Source organism: Marmota monax, unplaced genomic scaffold (genome assembly GCF_021218885.2).
Source record: "Marmota monax isolate L192 unplaced genomic scaffold, Marmota_monax_Labrador192_F-V1.1 WCK01_AAM20220418_F8-fsc00018, whole genome shotgun sequence".
NCBI classification, from domain to species: Eukaryota; Metazoa; Chordata; class Mammalia; order Rodentia; family Sciuridae; genus Marmota; species Marmota monax.
In genome coordinates this window covers 23285168-23298998 of record NW_026692201.1, presented here as the reverse complement: position 1 = coordinate 23298998, position 13831 = coordinate 23285168, and the positions used below count along the sequence as shown (strand labels likewise).

The following is a 13831-nucleotide window of genomic DNA, read 5'->3' as shown; positions in this document are numbered from 1 at the left end:
TTTGTTTTTAATGATGATTTCCTAAATTTAGTGAAATATCAATGAACAAATGCCTGGGGTAAAGTTCTTTTATGTTACTTGTGTTTTTAAACTTTTGTCTAGAAACCATCTGTAGTTGCCTTTCCAACTGACCCTCTCATAAATACTTTGATTCAAACATCTCATTGGTCCCTTCCAGGGAGAGAGTAAATAAATGAACACTGAGCAGCAATTCATGCCTTTAACTTGTTCCTTCCCAGTTGATAGCAGCATTGATGCTAACCAGCCATTCATTCCTTCTACTGCTCTCTTCTAGTAGAGGCCAAACAAAGCTGAAGCTAAACAGTCATTAGTCATTGCCTCTGCGGAGTCAGCTTCTTTCTGGCCCTTCCCTTTCTTCAGCCTCCCAAATACCCTCAGAAACACTTTGGAACACAGCTTTGACCCCCTTTAGCTAAATTCTGCATCTAGCCCTTTCAGTCCTTTCCCCCACTGGAATCTGGAAGGAATTCCTGTCAGTGATTTCCCATTGTTTCTATAAACAATTTTCTCTCAATATTAAGTGTTTCTAACTGCATGACTTCGATTCTTTTTCATTTTATCTATTTTATCTTAAGTTGTAAATTTTTAAGAACAAAGGTAAATCATATTTGAAAAATAATAAAAATAATATATTCAAATTAAAAAGGAGGCGATTAATTTCTGGAAAAACAAAAGGTTGCACAAGAAACAAAATACAATCAGAATATGACACTTAGCTTGGCATAGTACTTATCTAGATATAATTTTAAAAGCCAACTACAAATATAAACAAAAGTATATGAAAACTACATTAGAAGAATGGGAAGAAAATTGTGTGTGAGTGTGGGATGGTCAGGAGAATCAAACTCATTTTCCTTGGGAAGCAGAAGAAAATAGATAGTAACTAACAATACCTAAAAATTATCAGTAGAACCTTCCTGAAGAATAGCAAAAAATGTTTAACATTGCCGGCATTGGGGAGTAGGAACTAGCCACTTGTCTGGCTAAGCCAGGGAACCACCCATGTTATAAGCTTTGTAGTATTGTTTTGGCTTTGGCTTTGAAAACCATGAATACCTATTGCTATAATAAAAGATAAGCCGTACGCAGGGGCACACACCTGTGATCCCAGAGGCTCTAGAGACTGATTCAGGAGGATCTTGAGTTCAAAACCAGCCTCAGCAAAAAAGCAAGGTTTCTCACAATTCAGTGAGACCCTGTCTTTAAATAAAAAATATAAAATAGAGCTGGGGATGTGGCTCAGTGGTCAAGTGCCCCTGAGTTCAATCCCGAATACCCAAACACACACACACACACACACCATTTAATTAAAAAGTAATTTTAAAAAGAATCATAAACAAATAATTGAAAAAATTATCTCAGGCAAGATCATCTTCCTAAATTGAAATCAAGATCCTCTCCCTCAGTAACCTGACTCCCTAGAGTCAGGTCAGGCTGTTACCACAGGTGTAGTCATTGGAGCCTGCATGCCTTGGAATGAAATCTTTCTGGACCTGGAGTCTCACCAGCTTCACCTGCAGGCTCACCAACAGGCCCGCTCTTCTGCCTGGCCAACCCTAGTCTCTTCCTCCAGAGTAGAGCGCATTATAACACGGTAGTAGTGATGGTGGTGGTAGTGGTGGTGATGGTAGTGGTCCGTTAGGTCCTTCCTGTGATTCTCAGATACATCTACATTCTTGATACTATTTTAAATGGTGCTCCCCTTATGATTTTTATAACTGCAATCTGCTATCTAACAACGTTTATGGAAGGAGAGGCATCAATTCTCCTTACCAGTAAAACTATTGTTTCCATAGACTTTTTGTTGCATAGTCCATGAACCGTGCAAAAAATGCCACCTTGATTTCTCATTTTCTCAAAGAGCTCTGTACTCCCTGAAGCTTGGTACGCATGTTGTTGCACACGGCTGCCCTCTGTCATCATGGAGTAGTGAGTTCTGATCACTGAGACTGTGTCAGGTGCCAATACTCATCCTTCAGATTAATGCTCTACCAAGAATTTTAAGAACATCATTTCGGTTTTACTGCAGTCATCTACCCTTGTTTCTGAAATTTAGTTGTGTTGTTGGCATGTGTATTTAGGTTAATGTCATGGTGAAATCCAATGTGTGAACACGGGGCTGTACTAAAATGGGCACATTACTCAAAGGGTTTTTCGGGCTCTTCCATCTCCACCAGTTGCTTTTTACATCAAAGGGAGAGAATAGTAAGAAACCACATAGTTGGTTTTCTGACTGTTTTACAATAGCACTTTAAAGTCAGGACTCTTTATAAGCATTCAAGGAAGAAATGCATAAGCAAAGTTTTAAGAAAACTTTTATTGAAAGATCGGACTTACTGAAGAAACTATGCTAACTGGAATGTTGTATAATCTACATTAGAATTCTTGTTTTCATTTCATAAAATGTAACTCATTAAAGATCAAAATGTTTATATGAATTAGTCTATGCAAAGCTGCTTTGGTGTTCTCTATGAAGATGTTCATAGTTTTTCTTTCTTTATAAAAACCTTATGGAGATTAGAGATTATTTTTCTTAAAAATTCTTAACCTTTCATTCTATTTAGCATTAGCAGTAAGCATCTTTGTATTCATCATATTGATTTATATCTCTCAGATTGATAAATGGATATGATGTCAACTGTGGGAATAGCAGTGATTTGTTTGAAGATCAGTCCAACTTTTAGGAAATAAATACATGGCTTTTCAGAGGGTTAGAAAATCTGTGATAATACTTGTGCTCATTTATAATATAGTCATAGAATCAAAGATGTTAGAACTCAAAGAGAGCATCCGGCTTAATTTTATGGATGAGAACTATGAGCTCAGAGATGAGTGGCTTTTCAAAGTTAAATAGATAGCATATACCAAATCTTAAGTCTCTTTGATTCCAAATTCATCATTTCTTCCACCGTGTTATACTATCAAAATATTTTTTAAGTCTTGCTAGAATTCTATTTAAGCCCACAGAAATGCCCATTTACTAACTGAAATCCAAGCACCAAAATTTCTAATTGTTCTCAGGTTTTATATTATCAGTATATATTTATATATCATATTATATTAAGAAATCCATGTTATTTTTCTAGTTCTCTAATGGCAACATTAATTATCTTGGCTTCCAATGCAGGATCACACTGCAAGTGCTTGCATTCATTTACAGTTTGTGTCTAATCACTGTATAATAGCTTTTTGGTCCACAAACCATTTGTTTTAAAGCATAAACTCCTGCATCCAAAAATTTTTTTTTACAATTATAAATTCCTGGACTGCAAGGACATTAATGATTTTCCTAGACTAGAGGTGTTGCTTAGTGGTAGATTCTCACCTAGCATGCAAAAGGCCGTGGGTTCATTACTCAACAACAACAACACACGCACACACACACACACACACACACACACACTTTCCTATTGTGTACAGGATGCATAAAATGCACTTTGATACCCTAAATAAGTAACTTAACATGAAGTGCGAGGGATTTCTTTCAAGCTCATGTTTGTGTGTTTGTGTGTGTGTGTGTGTGTGTGTGTAAAATCTGAATCAATGTCTTTGTGCCCTGGGGCAGTTCCACGTTTGTGTTTTGTGTGGCCTACATGCCCTATGGGCATTTGCCAGGTGATAGTCATTATAATAAGTATTATTGTTACAGCCCTATTCTTTCCTTTTCCTTTTATTAAGGCCACACTTCTACAAAATAGCTGAAGAAGCTGATCACATGGAATACATTTTATTTTTATATAGTCTTTAGAGGACTGGTTTCAGTTCATCATAATATTCAACATAATTATGGAATCTGAAAATTGGAAGGAACATTGGAAAACAACCTCTTATGTCTACTGTGAAAAAATATTTTAAATAAAAGCAAAGAAATCCTCTACAGTTCTTCAATAGCTAACATAGCTCATAACCATTAAAATTAGTTATCTTATTACTTTTATAATTCCTTATTTTTGCAATGGGATCACATAACATATTTATGTCTGCTATCAAAAGATTATTTAGATTATTTACTGGTGGTATAGATCACAGATTTTTAAAAAGTCTTGATTTCCTTAAGATCTTTCTAATAACTACCTATATTCTTTGAAAAGCATATTTTAATTTCTGAGATTTTTTAATAGAAATTAAATGAAAAGGAGTACTAATATCAGAATGAATTGAAGTCTACCTTGGGAATGATTTTCCTTGAGGATAAATAGAAAAATAAATATTCCCAGGCAAACTATGCAACAGCTCACCAGGTTTGGCCCATCAGAAGTGGCTATATTTGGGGGTTGTGTGGGTACTAAACTGTGGTTTCCAAAGAGATGTTCCTGAATTCAGCACAAAGCACAATCTGGCTGCAGTCACTGTCTCTATAGCACTCTTTCACCAAAGGAGAACTTAGATCGTGTTGATTATACTGATTATATACGTCAAGCAGTCCTTAGCTGCTCCTTTGTTATTTAGGAAATTTTCTTGAGAAATAAGTTTCTTGATTTCATATTCCTGAGCGCAGTGCGGTTGAAGAAAAAAAAAATTCAAGCGAGAAAGCTGCACAGCATTCAGGCAAATTCTGGTTGGAGAGGAAATCTGTTCCCATGATTAGTGCGCGAGCTTCCCCAGCTAGCCTGTAGGTGGGTGTGTTTAACAGAAGGAAGCAATGGGGACCGCCTGTCAGCCAGCCTTTCGAGCTAATTAGCTCAGCATACAACAAAGATAAGTGAGCCTGAGAGGAGGGCCCCCTGAGGGGTCTTTAGATTCTGGGAAATGTCTGATTGGCAGATGTTAAAAGGGATTCTTTGGTAATCCAGTGCATCAATGAGCTGCACAAATTCAGTCCAGGACTGCAAGAATTCAGGCATGAGGACACTGTGCAGCAGGCTCACACAGACAGACCCGAGATGGACAGAACCTTGGAATCTCTGAGACACATCATTGCCCAAGTCTTGCCTCACAGAGACCCAGCTCTAGTCTTCAAAGACCGTAAGTATTGAACGGGAAAGAAGGGTTGGTTTTTTTTTTTTGACTTTAGAAAATAGTTCTAAACGTCTAGTCACATCCCATTTAAGTATGAATTCTTCTAAATCTCTGTAGTCGTGTTCTGTGTCCTAAATGATGTCTAACTTGTTCCTGACTCCAGTCAGAAGAATGATTTCATTTCATCTACTGGCAAGAGGCGCTGGATGATTTTGCAGTGACACATCTTGCAGGACTGTTTAGAAGTTCCTTTCTTCTAAAATCTAAAACCCGCCAAATCTTAATGAACTTTTCCAGATGCTCTTTAAATAAAGCAGGACTGACTGGAACCGAGATTAAAACTAAAAATAAGTTGGAAATGATAATAAAATATACCTGTATTTGTTAACCTGTTTCATTCTCCACAACATATATTAGTTTTGTTAGATCAAGTATTGTGTTTCTATAAAATTTTGTTGCAAAGTTTAATAATGAATCACCACTGAGCTCTTTAATTTTGATAACAAATTATAACACTTCAGGTAAAAATAAAATGAGAATCACCGCCCCCCCCCAATCTCAGCAAAACCCCATCCTTTGGTATAGGTGTTATTTCAAAATCTTTTAAAAAAATAATTATGAAAAATAATTAAATCAAGCTTTCCAATTGTAGCAATACTATTAAACTATTTGTCATATAACTTCATTTCTGGAACCAATTTGATTTCCTGCTGCTGCAAAACAGACTATCTTCACATTGTATCTTATCTACAGTGGGTTTCATATTACAAAGGGCTTCTGAAATAGAACTTTGCTTTGGAACTGCCCAAAAGGTAAAATGCATATGGATTTTTTTTTTTTTAACTTCAATCGGTTACAGCTTTCCTCCTTGTGAATCTAGTTATGTTTGTCTCCATCAAAACATCAATGGTTTGGATTTTTGCTTTCTGATTACTGAATAACGTTCCTTTCCAGATGTCCTTTTAGTTTATATTTCTCATATGTGTGATGAAAAAAGAGAAATGTTGGGCCATTTTATTCTATAAATTTTTCCTCTTAGAAATTAAATTGTAACCAATCTACCCTCTAAGGCATAAAGTGAAAGCCTTTTCTTCTTCTTCTTCTTTTTCTTTTTTAATATTGTCTGCAAGCATTTGTCAATAGCTATGTTAGAGCTAATAAAAATCACTCCATCCCCTAGCCTAGCCTGGAGTCTATTCAGGCGTGGTATGTTTCTTTAAGTGAAAAGAGAAGGAAAGAATGTCTCTCTCCTACAAAGGCTCTGAATTACTAGTGAAGGATAAAAGGGCTTTTCGGCTGCCCAAAGCTTTGGATAAATTATATAGGACCAGGGGACTTATGCTGAGAGTGGAGGCAGTAAAAAGAAATAGAAGATTTTTCCCTAAGCTCACTGTAAATTTAAGAAGTTTAAATCTGAGATTGTATGGCCCACTTTTTAAGCTGATCTAAATTCCAGAAATTGCTTACAGTTTAGAAGAGAGAATAGAATTCTTTAGAGGGAGTAATAATGAAGCTTATATTAAGTTCTATCATCCAGACTTTTTCAGGAAGTCTTTTATATCCAAAAACAAAAGCATCCCATTTTATATATTTCATTCATGGATACAGAATCTAGATTTGATCCCGTAGCATTTGCCTGCTTACCCTAGCCTGGGCTGCCACTCTGCAGTTGCTTGCCTGGCTTAATGGGTGTGAATATTAAGCTACTGACCCTCTTCCTTCTGGTTTTTATAATGTGAAAAGTGACTCCGTGAAAGGGAGTCAAATAGTACATTTCTGGACCAGGAGTTTCCATAGCATTGAAACATCTTATCACTCACCATCCTGTGGAATAGTGGGAATGGGTTAACTTGCTTTCTGGTGCAGAACCTCAAGCCTGGTTGAGGTCTAAACCATGCCTTGGCAACCTGTAGGTGCTACACATGCCAGAGTTTGGCACGTGGACCTCCTTTCTTTGGCACACTCATAAGTTGCTGCCACCACACTTTTGCTGGCAGCCTGTAAAAAAACTGCCACTAGCCTTGAATGGCAGGTTCTGAGAAGCTCCCCCTCCTCCTGTTCACTCCTGGCTCCTCCTCCTCTGCCACCCCTTCCAACCTCTTTCTGCCAGAAGGGAAGGGCTGAATACTTGAGCACATTACTGCCAATTAAGAAAAATGGTCACCTTGCTTTTCTGCAAGCTCAAAAGCTGATCCAAGAATTTTTAACACCCAGCCCAGTTGAACAAAGAAGCATTAAAAAAAAAAAAAAGACTTTCAGTTTTTCTAATTTTTTCTTCTGTGAATGCAAAAGCAGCATTTGCTCTCTTCATTATTTGGACACACAGAAGGCAGAAAGTGTAAACGGTCACTCTATTCATTCATTGCCCTCTGTTGGCTTTGGATTTGCTTAAAAAACAAGCAATTGGTCAGGAAAAGCACCCAGTACGTTTTCTGGTCTGAGACAGATGCACATGGGAACAGTTACATTCATTGAAGGAAATGAACTTCTCAAGTTTTTTTTCTCAGACAAGGAGGTCCTTCAAATTTTACAATATGTTAAATCTGTCATTTTATTTTAGAGGAGGTGTTCATCTGGGAGTATTTGTGATTTGTTTTTTATTTTCTCTACTGAAAGGAAATTAATTCCATAACACGTTTTTTGTTCTTTATTCCCTATTTCACATTTCAAATAAAAAACAATGGAAAGAGGTTTTAAACAAGGCAGGCTCTCAATTTGAGGTTTGCTTGTCTAGGCTGACACTGGACTGTTCTTCACTACATCAATTTCTCTTCTTTGTAACAAGTAGCACTGGATAGTTCCATACTACCAGACAGGATGTCTTTGCAGAGAAATTATGGAATATGTCCATGCTGCAATATCTATTCCCAGCTTTGTGCAATATCCAGGTTCTCTTCACGCATCATGCATCACAACCAAAGATGAGCTCTCATGAAGGTGGTCCTGGTGCTCTTTCAGGGGAGTATATGTGCTTACTGTTTGTTTGCCATTGTCTGCCATGTCCTCAGTTGCTTTCTCAAAAGATATCATCACATGACTATAAGAGGGTTGCACTTGCAGATTCTGATCTGAGTGTTAATTCTTCAGATTAAAGGAATGTAATATGCTTATCAGCCATTTTGGAGCTCCTCGTTCGTCCATTTAATAGTAACATGAGGATAGCAAGTCCTGGTCATGTGACAGGCACTGTACTAGAAACATTGTCCTCAGCAATCCCGCAATACATATCGTTGTTATTTATAGGTAAGGGAACTGAGTTTCATGGAGGTTAAGATAATGTAGCTAATAAGGGATGGAGGCACAGGATACAAACTCCTCACCTTTTGTTCTTTAGTCTTCCAACTCCTCACCTTTAGTAATTAAAAGACTCAGGTGTTGGTTACCATGTCCTTGCATTATAATAGCAGTATCTATTAGGAAAACATGGAGGGGAAAGAAATAGGCTTCTCGAGAAGTTTGAAGAGAGCCTATTGGTTACATCTGAGCAAGAGTATGTTGAGAAAGTGAGACGAAAGGGCATATATTTTGGGGGTGAAGGTACCAGGGATTGAACTCAGGGGTACTTGACAACTGAGCCACATCCTCAGCCCTATTTTATATTTTTAATTAAAAAAAAAAAGATCTCACTGAGTTGCATAGCACCTCATTTTTTGCTGAGTCTGGCTTTGAACTCGTAAACCTCCTGCCTCAGACTTCCAAACTCCTGGATTTACAGGTGTGCACCACTGCACCCAGCAGGAAGGGCATTTTTGAGGAGAGAAATATCTTGTCCAATAGAAATGCAAGAAGCATGCCCTGGGAGGATGCAAGTTGGATCTGACTGACATTCAGGCAAAAGGGAGCCATTGGAGTTAACCATGATCCTAGATAAATTCAGGGAGTTTATGGCTTTATAGTACATTGGGGAAAAGCTTATATGGACATCTGTTGGAGGTACACTTTCTAATACCTAAGTTAGGGGAAATCACAGCTTTTTCTCAGCAAGAAACAATTCACTAGCTCAGGCAAGATGTAAGATTTGTGAATGTCAAATGTGCTTATGGGGAGAAACCACTTTCATTGACTGAAGGCCAAAATCAAGACATACTTTCTTTAAAAAAAAATTGTTTAAAAGCTGGCATAATTATCAATATGAAAATGAGTTTTTTTTTTCTAGCATTGACTTTATAAAGTGACAGGTATATTTCCCTCTATCTCACAATTAAAAAGTAAGATGAAACTTGTACTAAACGTTGCTCAACTGGAAGAAAATTTCTCACATATTTGAGGTGCATTAACTCTTTTATTTAGAAAAACATTTTTCTGCATGAAAGGTTTTATTTATATCAGATAGGTGAATACTTTACTTCAAAGAGTATATTTTTACCCTTTGGAAAAATTGAACCAGACGATAGAGCTATTAAAAACATCTTAGTAATCATGACTCTGGCTATATGCAGCAGAGGAGAGCAAAACCCTCAAGAGTCAAGTATTTTTTCCATCCCATGCTTTTTAGTGTAGTTACTTGAAATCTATAAATTTGATGATACATTTATAGTTTTCACATTTCACATAAAGGAATGGAGTAGGAGGGAAGGGATGGAGGTCCTTGTGGGGTAAAATCCCTACACACATTGCACTGCGTTCCACAATAGAAATCATGCCTGAAAGAATATACAACTCAGAAACAAAAACTTCACTGTTTGCTCTCTCATTTTAGAATAATGACTACATCTTAATTATAATAATTTAAGCTCTGATAATTTTAGCATTAAACTGGAGATGTGTGTTTTATAGAAGCCTATTCAAATAGTAGTTTTACTTTATTATGCATGTTGCTCTTTTTATTTGAATTTATACTAAGAAAAATGTAGATTTCAATTCAGCCATCAGTGACAGAAGAGCTGTTTGACATTTGACAGGTTTAAATACTGAAAGTCTCAGCACCAGAGAAAAATTTTTCAAAATGAGGGGTGGGGGGAGTGGCTTTTTGATCACAGTGCCCTATCTGTCCTGATACTTTTATTTCTTGTGTATAAAAAAGACTTAACAGATCAAAATAAAATAAGATAGAAACCCATCCTATGAGGCAAGCTATCTCATCTCACCAGAGAGTTTTTTTTTTTTTTAAGAAAAAACAGTTAAGATTTGTTAGCCTGAACTCAATTTTAACAACTTCTGAAACTCATGTGTTAAGTTACAGCCCATAATAGGATGCAGCTGCCTAAGGGTGAGTTTCTAAGTTACGATCTTTCTGTTTAAATGATACGGTTTTACTGATTATGTGCTACAGATTGATTTAAGAAATGTAAGACAACTTTAGAAGCCCTTCATAAAAGAATCTTCTCTTTTTTAATACATTTCATATTGAAGTTTTAACCCCAAAGGCTCTTTATTTCTTTTCTTCCATGTTCAAATGCCCATTTAAATTTAGTCTGTAGAAGTAGTTAAAATACTTATATTCTAAAAGAAAAAACAAGAATTTTATTGTAAGTTTATTATTATGTAGTTTTTTACATTTTCTCTCTAGTATCCACAGGATGTTGTTTGACTTATGGTTTTGCCCTTTTTTCCTGGTGGGATGATAATCAGTTGATCCCTAGTTTGAGCTCCTCTTGTTAAGCAGCTGTGGAACCCATCATTTAGTCACTCCATTGGCACTCATGGCCCATCCTATTTAGTTTACATTGTCTCCTGTGTGGCACTGCATAGCCTATTATCACTTCACTGGGGTGTTTTTGTCCACGCCTAAGTTGTAAGTCCCAGAGCAGAGCTGGACCTTGTACTTTTTTGAAACCCCAAATTGCCTCCCACAGAGACAGACATCTGAACAGGTGCACAACAGATGGTTTTTGATTGCTGATTGGTGATCTTTCTTCCTCACGATAAGAGGGGCAGATTTTTGCCTCTGGCAGGTGCTCTCCTTTGTGATGAAAGGACCTTTCTAATCCATTCATCCACTGGCAACCGTTATCACAGGCTAACCACATGTAGGGATAAGTTGACAAATACACAGGAGCAAGCTTGGAGCACAAAGGGGCCATACAGGTAAACATAGTCACATCAGGCAGCTCAGCCAGAGAGATGCTTCCAGCTGGCCTTAGAGTAGCTCAGCATCATCCCCACCGGAGCACAGAGCTTTACCTAACCCATCCTATATTCATCCTTGGCATGTACCAACAACTGTGGGTCACCAAGGGCCATGCACATGCTCTTCAGGATCAAATTCTATCTGTACCTTGTATATACACACTGCTTAGATGGCTGTGTCCAGTATTGAGGAGTATTCTTAAAATGACTATTTCCAGGGAAGAAAGATATATAATAAACTTAAAGCAACATTTGTAAAGATTTGACTATTTTAAAACAAAGTAGAACTGGTCAATTAAGCAACCTGTGTGACAGATCCTTATTTGGTAATCTAAAATCAAAGGTCCTACAAAGTCCCTTTTAAATACAATATAATGTCAATGTCTGATAGAATATGGGAAAGATACATACTTCCTGATTGGTTAAATAGGTTACATCAGATTTTTGTTTTATGCATCTTTGGAGATTGGATGACATCATCTGACCCATAGTGCATATATAAAGTGCACATGTGAATTCAGACATGCTTATTTAAATGTTTTATGCTTATGGATTCTTATTTTAATTTGTGTTTGTGACTCTGCTGCTCTTTTCTAGTCTCTATCCTCAACCCCTGTGCTTGCAAACATAGAAAGCAAGTGGTATTTAAATTTCCCCCAAAAAAGATTTATAGTTCAGCAGCTTTCCATTCTAAAGGTGAAAATTAAACCAAAAAGAATGAATATTTCTTTTGCATATTTCATAGAATCTCCTGAGAGGCTGACTTTGTAAAACAACCCCAAAAGATCATAATTCCCTCAGGAAAATATTGGGGTAGGGGGTGGAGGTGAAATGAGAAAAGAAAAAGAGAACAAACAAAGAAACTCTGCTAGCTTTCCAGCTGCTGAAGGAGTTGACTCTGGGGAGCACAAGTAAAGAAGAGCCCCTCTTCGGGAAACAAAGCAGTGTCCCACCCTTCCACTGTGGCTACATCTCAGTGTCTACACAAAAGAAAAAGGGGCCCAGACACACAGGCTGTATCTCCAACATTCCATTTGCCTGATCAAAGCAGGGGCTGAGGATGGTTACACGGATAGACAGTATCCTGGCATCCACACAGACCCAGCACAAAACCCAAGCACACCCCATTTTTCAACCCAATTGTATAAATGACAAAATATAGCATCATATCTTGAGTTTGTCTCTTCAATTTGGGGGGACTCTTCCTATCTGTCCTCAACAAAATTAGGATATGACATTGGTAAGAACAAGTTGTTCAGGATTGAATTACTAGAATAGAAAATACCAATTAAGTCTATTTTAAAATATCACCTGCTAAGAGTGATTTGATTGAAGATTGTATTAAAGTATTTTATAACATAAATCCATCTGTTTAGAGGTAGAGAATCAATTTGAAAATAGGTTAATCATCTTGAAAGCCTCTTAATGATTTATCCTTAAATGGCAGCCTTTCCAGTTTGTCTTCAATTGTTTTGGGCAATGGAAATTTTACCCAGCTAGAATTTTTTCTCATGCAGGGCTAAAAGAAATTGATCCTTTTTTTCCTGATAGATTTATAACAGACTTTTAAGTTCCCTTTTTGCACACAAATGACTATTTTCTATGCAGGACTTATATTAGTTAATTGAACTGAGCAATGAAGTATGTTGTTTCTATTTTCCTGAGGCATATTTAGTCATTAAACATTAATTTAAAATAAAAGTTAACTCCTTTCTGTAGGTTTTGCTAAGAGAAGGTCTGTTGCCTTTAGCATTCATTTTAAAGTAAAAAATTGGGACAAAAATCCATGCTTCCAGATCCTGAGACATGTAGCACTGGACACATTTATATGCTATTATGGAGCTTTGACTTCGCCATTAGTGTTAGCAAAAGAGCTTTCTCTTTTCAATCTCTGAACTCTTCCCATATCTTGGAATAAATAGCAGGATGTGTTCAACTGGAGGCGTTTCAGACTTGTAGACTATTTTTAGAATATTTAATCATACGGTTTCCAATTCAAGAACAGTTAGTTTCAAAGATGCAGTATGCAAACACATAATCATGCCTTTTCTTTTTTCTTTCCTGTCACCTTCTATAATCACAAATAATAGCTAACACTCTAGTACCATGTGAGAAACCTATTGTGAGCATTTTCCATAGTAACTCTGTGATATAGGTAGTGCATTTCCCAGCTGAGGAACTGATGCATGGAGCAGTTAAGTATCTTGTAGTGGTACAGACAGGATTCAATCTCAGGCAGTCTGACTCTAGAGAGAAGTTTTTAACTACTCAGTTAATGGCCTGCCTGTTGATAAAAGATGGAGAGACAAGATGCAGTACACATTTTATTGTGTATGAAGTAGTGCCTATATTTTAGGATTCTTCTATAACATACTCTGAAATCCACTGGGAATTTAAATTCTCTACCTCTCACACTTTCCATATGAAAACATATATCATGTGTCCCTATGGTATCTCCATTATGTCCAAGCTATGAAAATGAAAATACAATAATGTGTATATATGACAAGCTGTGAATTTTTAGGATAGGAGCTCTCCGGGTGTCCACTTATTGATGTCCTTTTCTGAAGGTGCTTCAGGCTCCTTCCAGGATGTGGAAGGTACACTTTTTCTTTTTTTCCCTCACACATGTTAGGCAAGCACTCTCCACCACTGATCTACATCCCCAGCCCAGAAGCATTCTTTTGCTTGCTTCATCTCCTGCTTCATCTCATGTCTTTTTCTACATAGGCTCCTCTTGGAGAAATGTTCTGCCCTGAGCTCCTCAGATGCACAAGAGCAA

General features: G+C 37.0%; 1 protein-coding gene across 1 annotated transcript in view; it reads left to right on the top strand.

The window, feature by feature from the left end:
* The first annotated feature begins 4399 nt into the window (after positions 1–4399).
* Positions 4400–13831, top strand: part of Lix1 (limb and CNS expressed 1) — a 49867-nt gene continuing 40435 nt past the window's right edge. Inside the window, exon 1 of the mRNA XM_046429225.2 lies at positions 4400–4986. Within this exon, the coding sequence (XP_046285181.1) occupies positions 4905–4986 (82 nt within the window). The 5' untranslated portion in view covers positions 4400–4904. The remainder of the gene's footprint in view (positions 4987–13831) is intronic.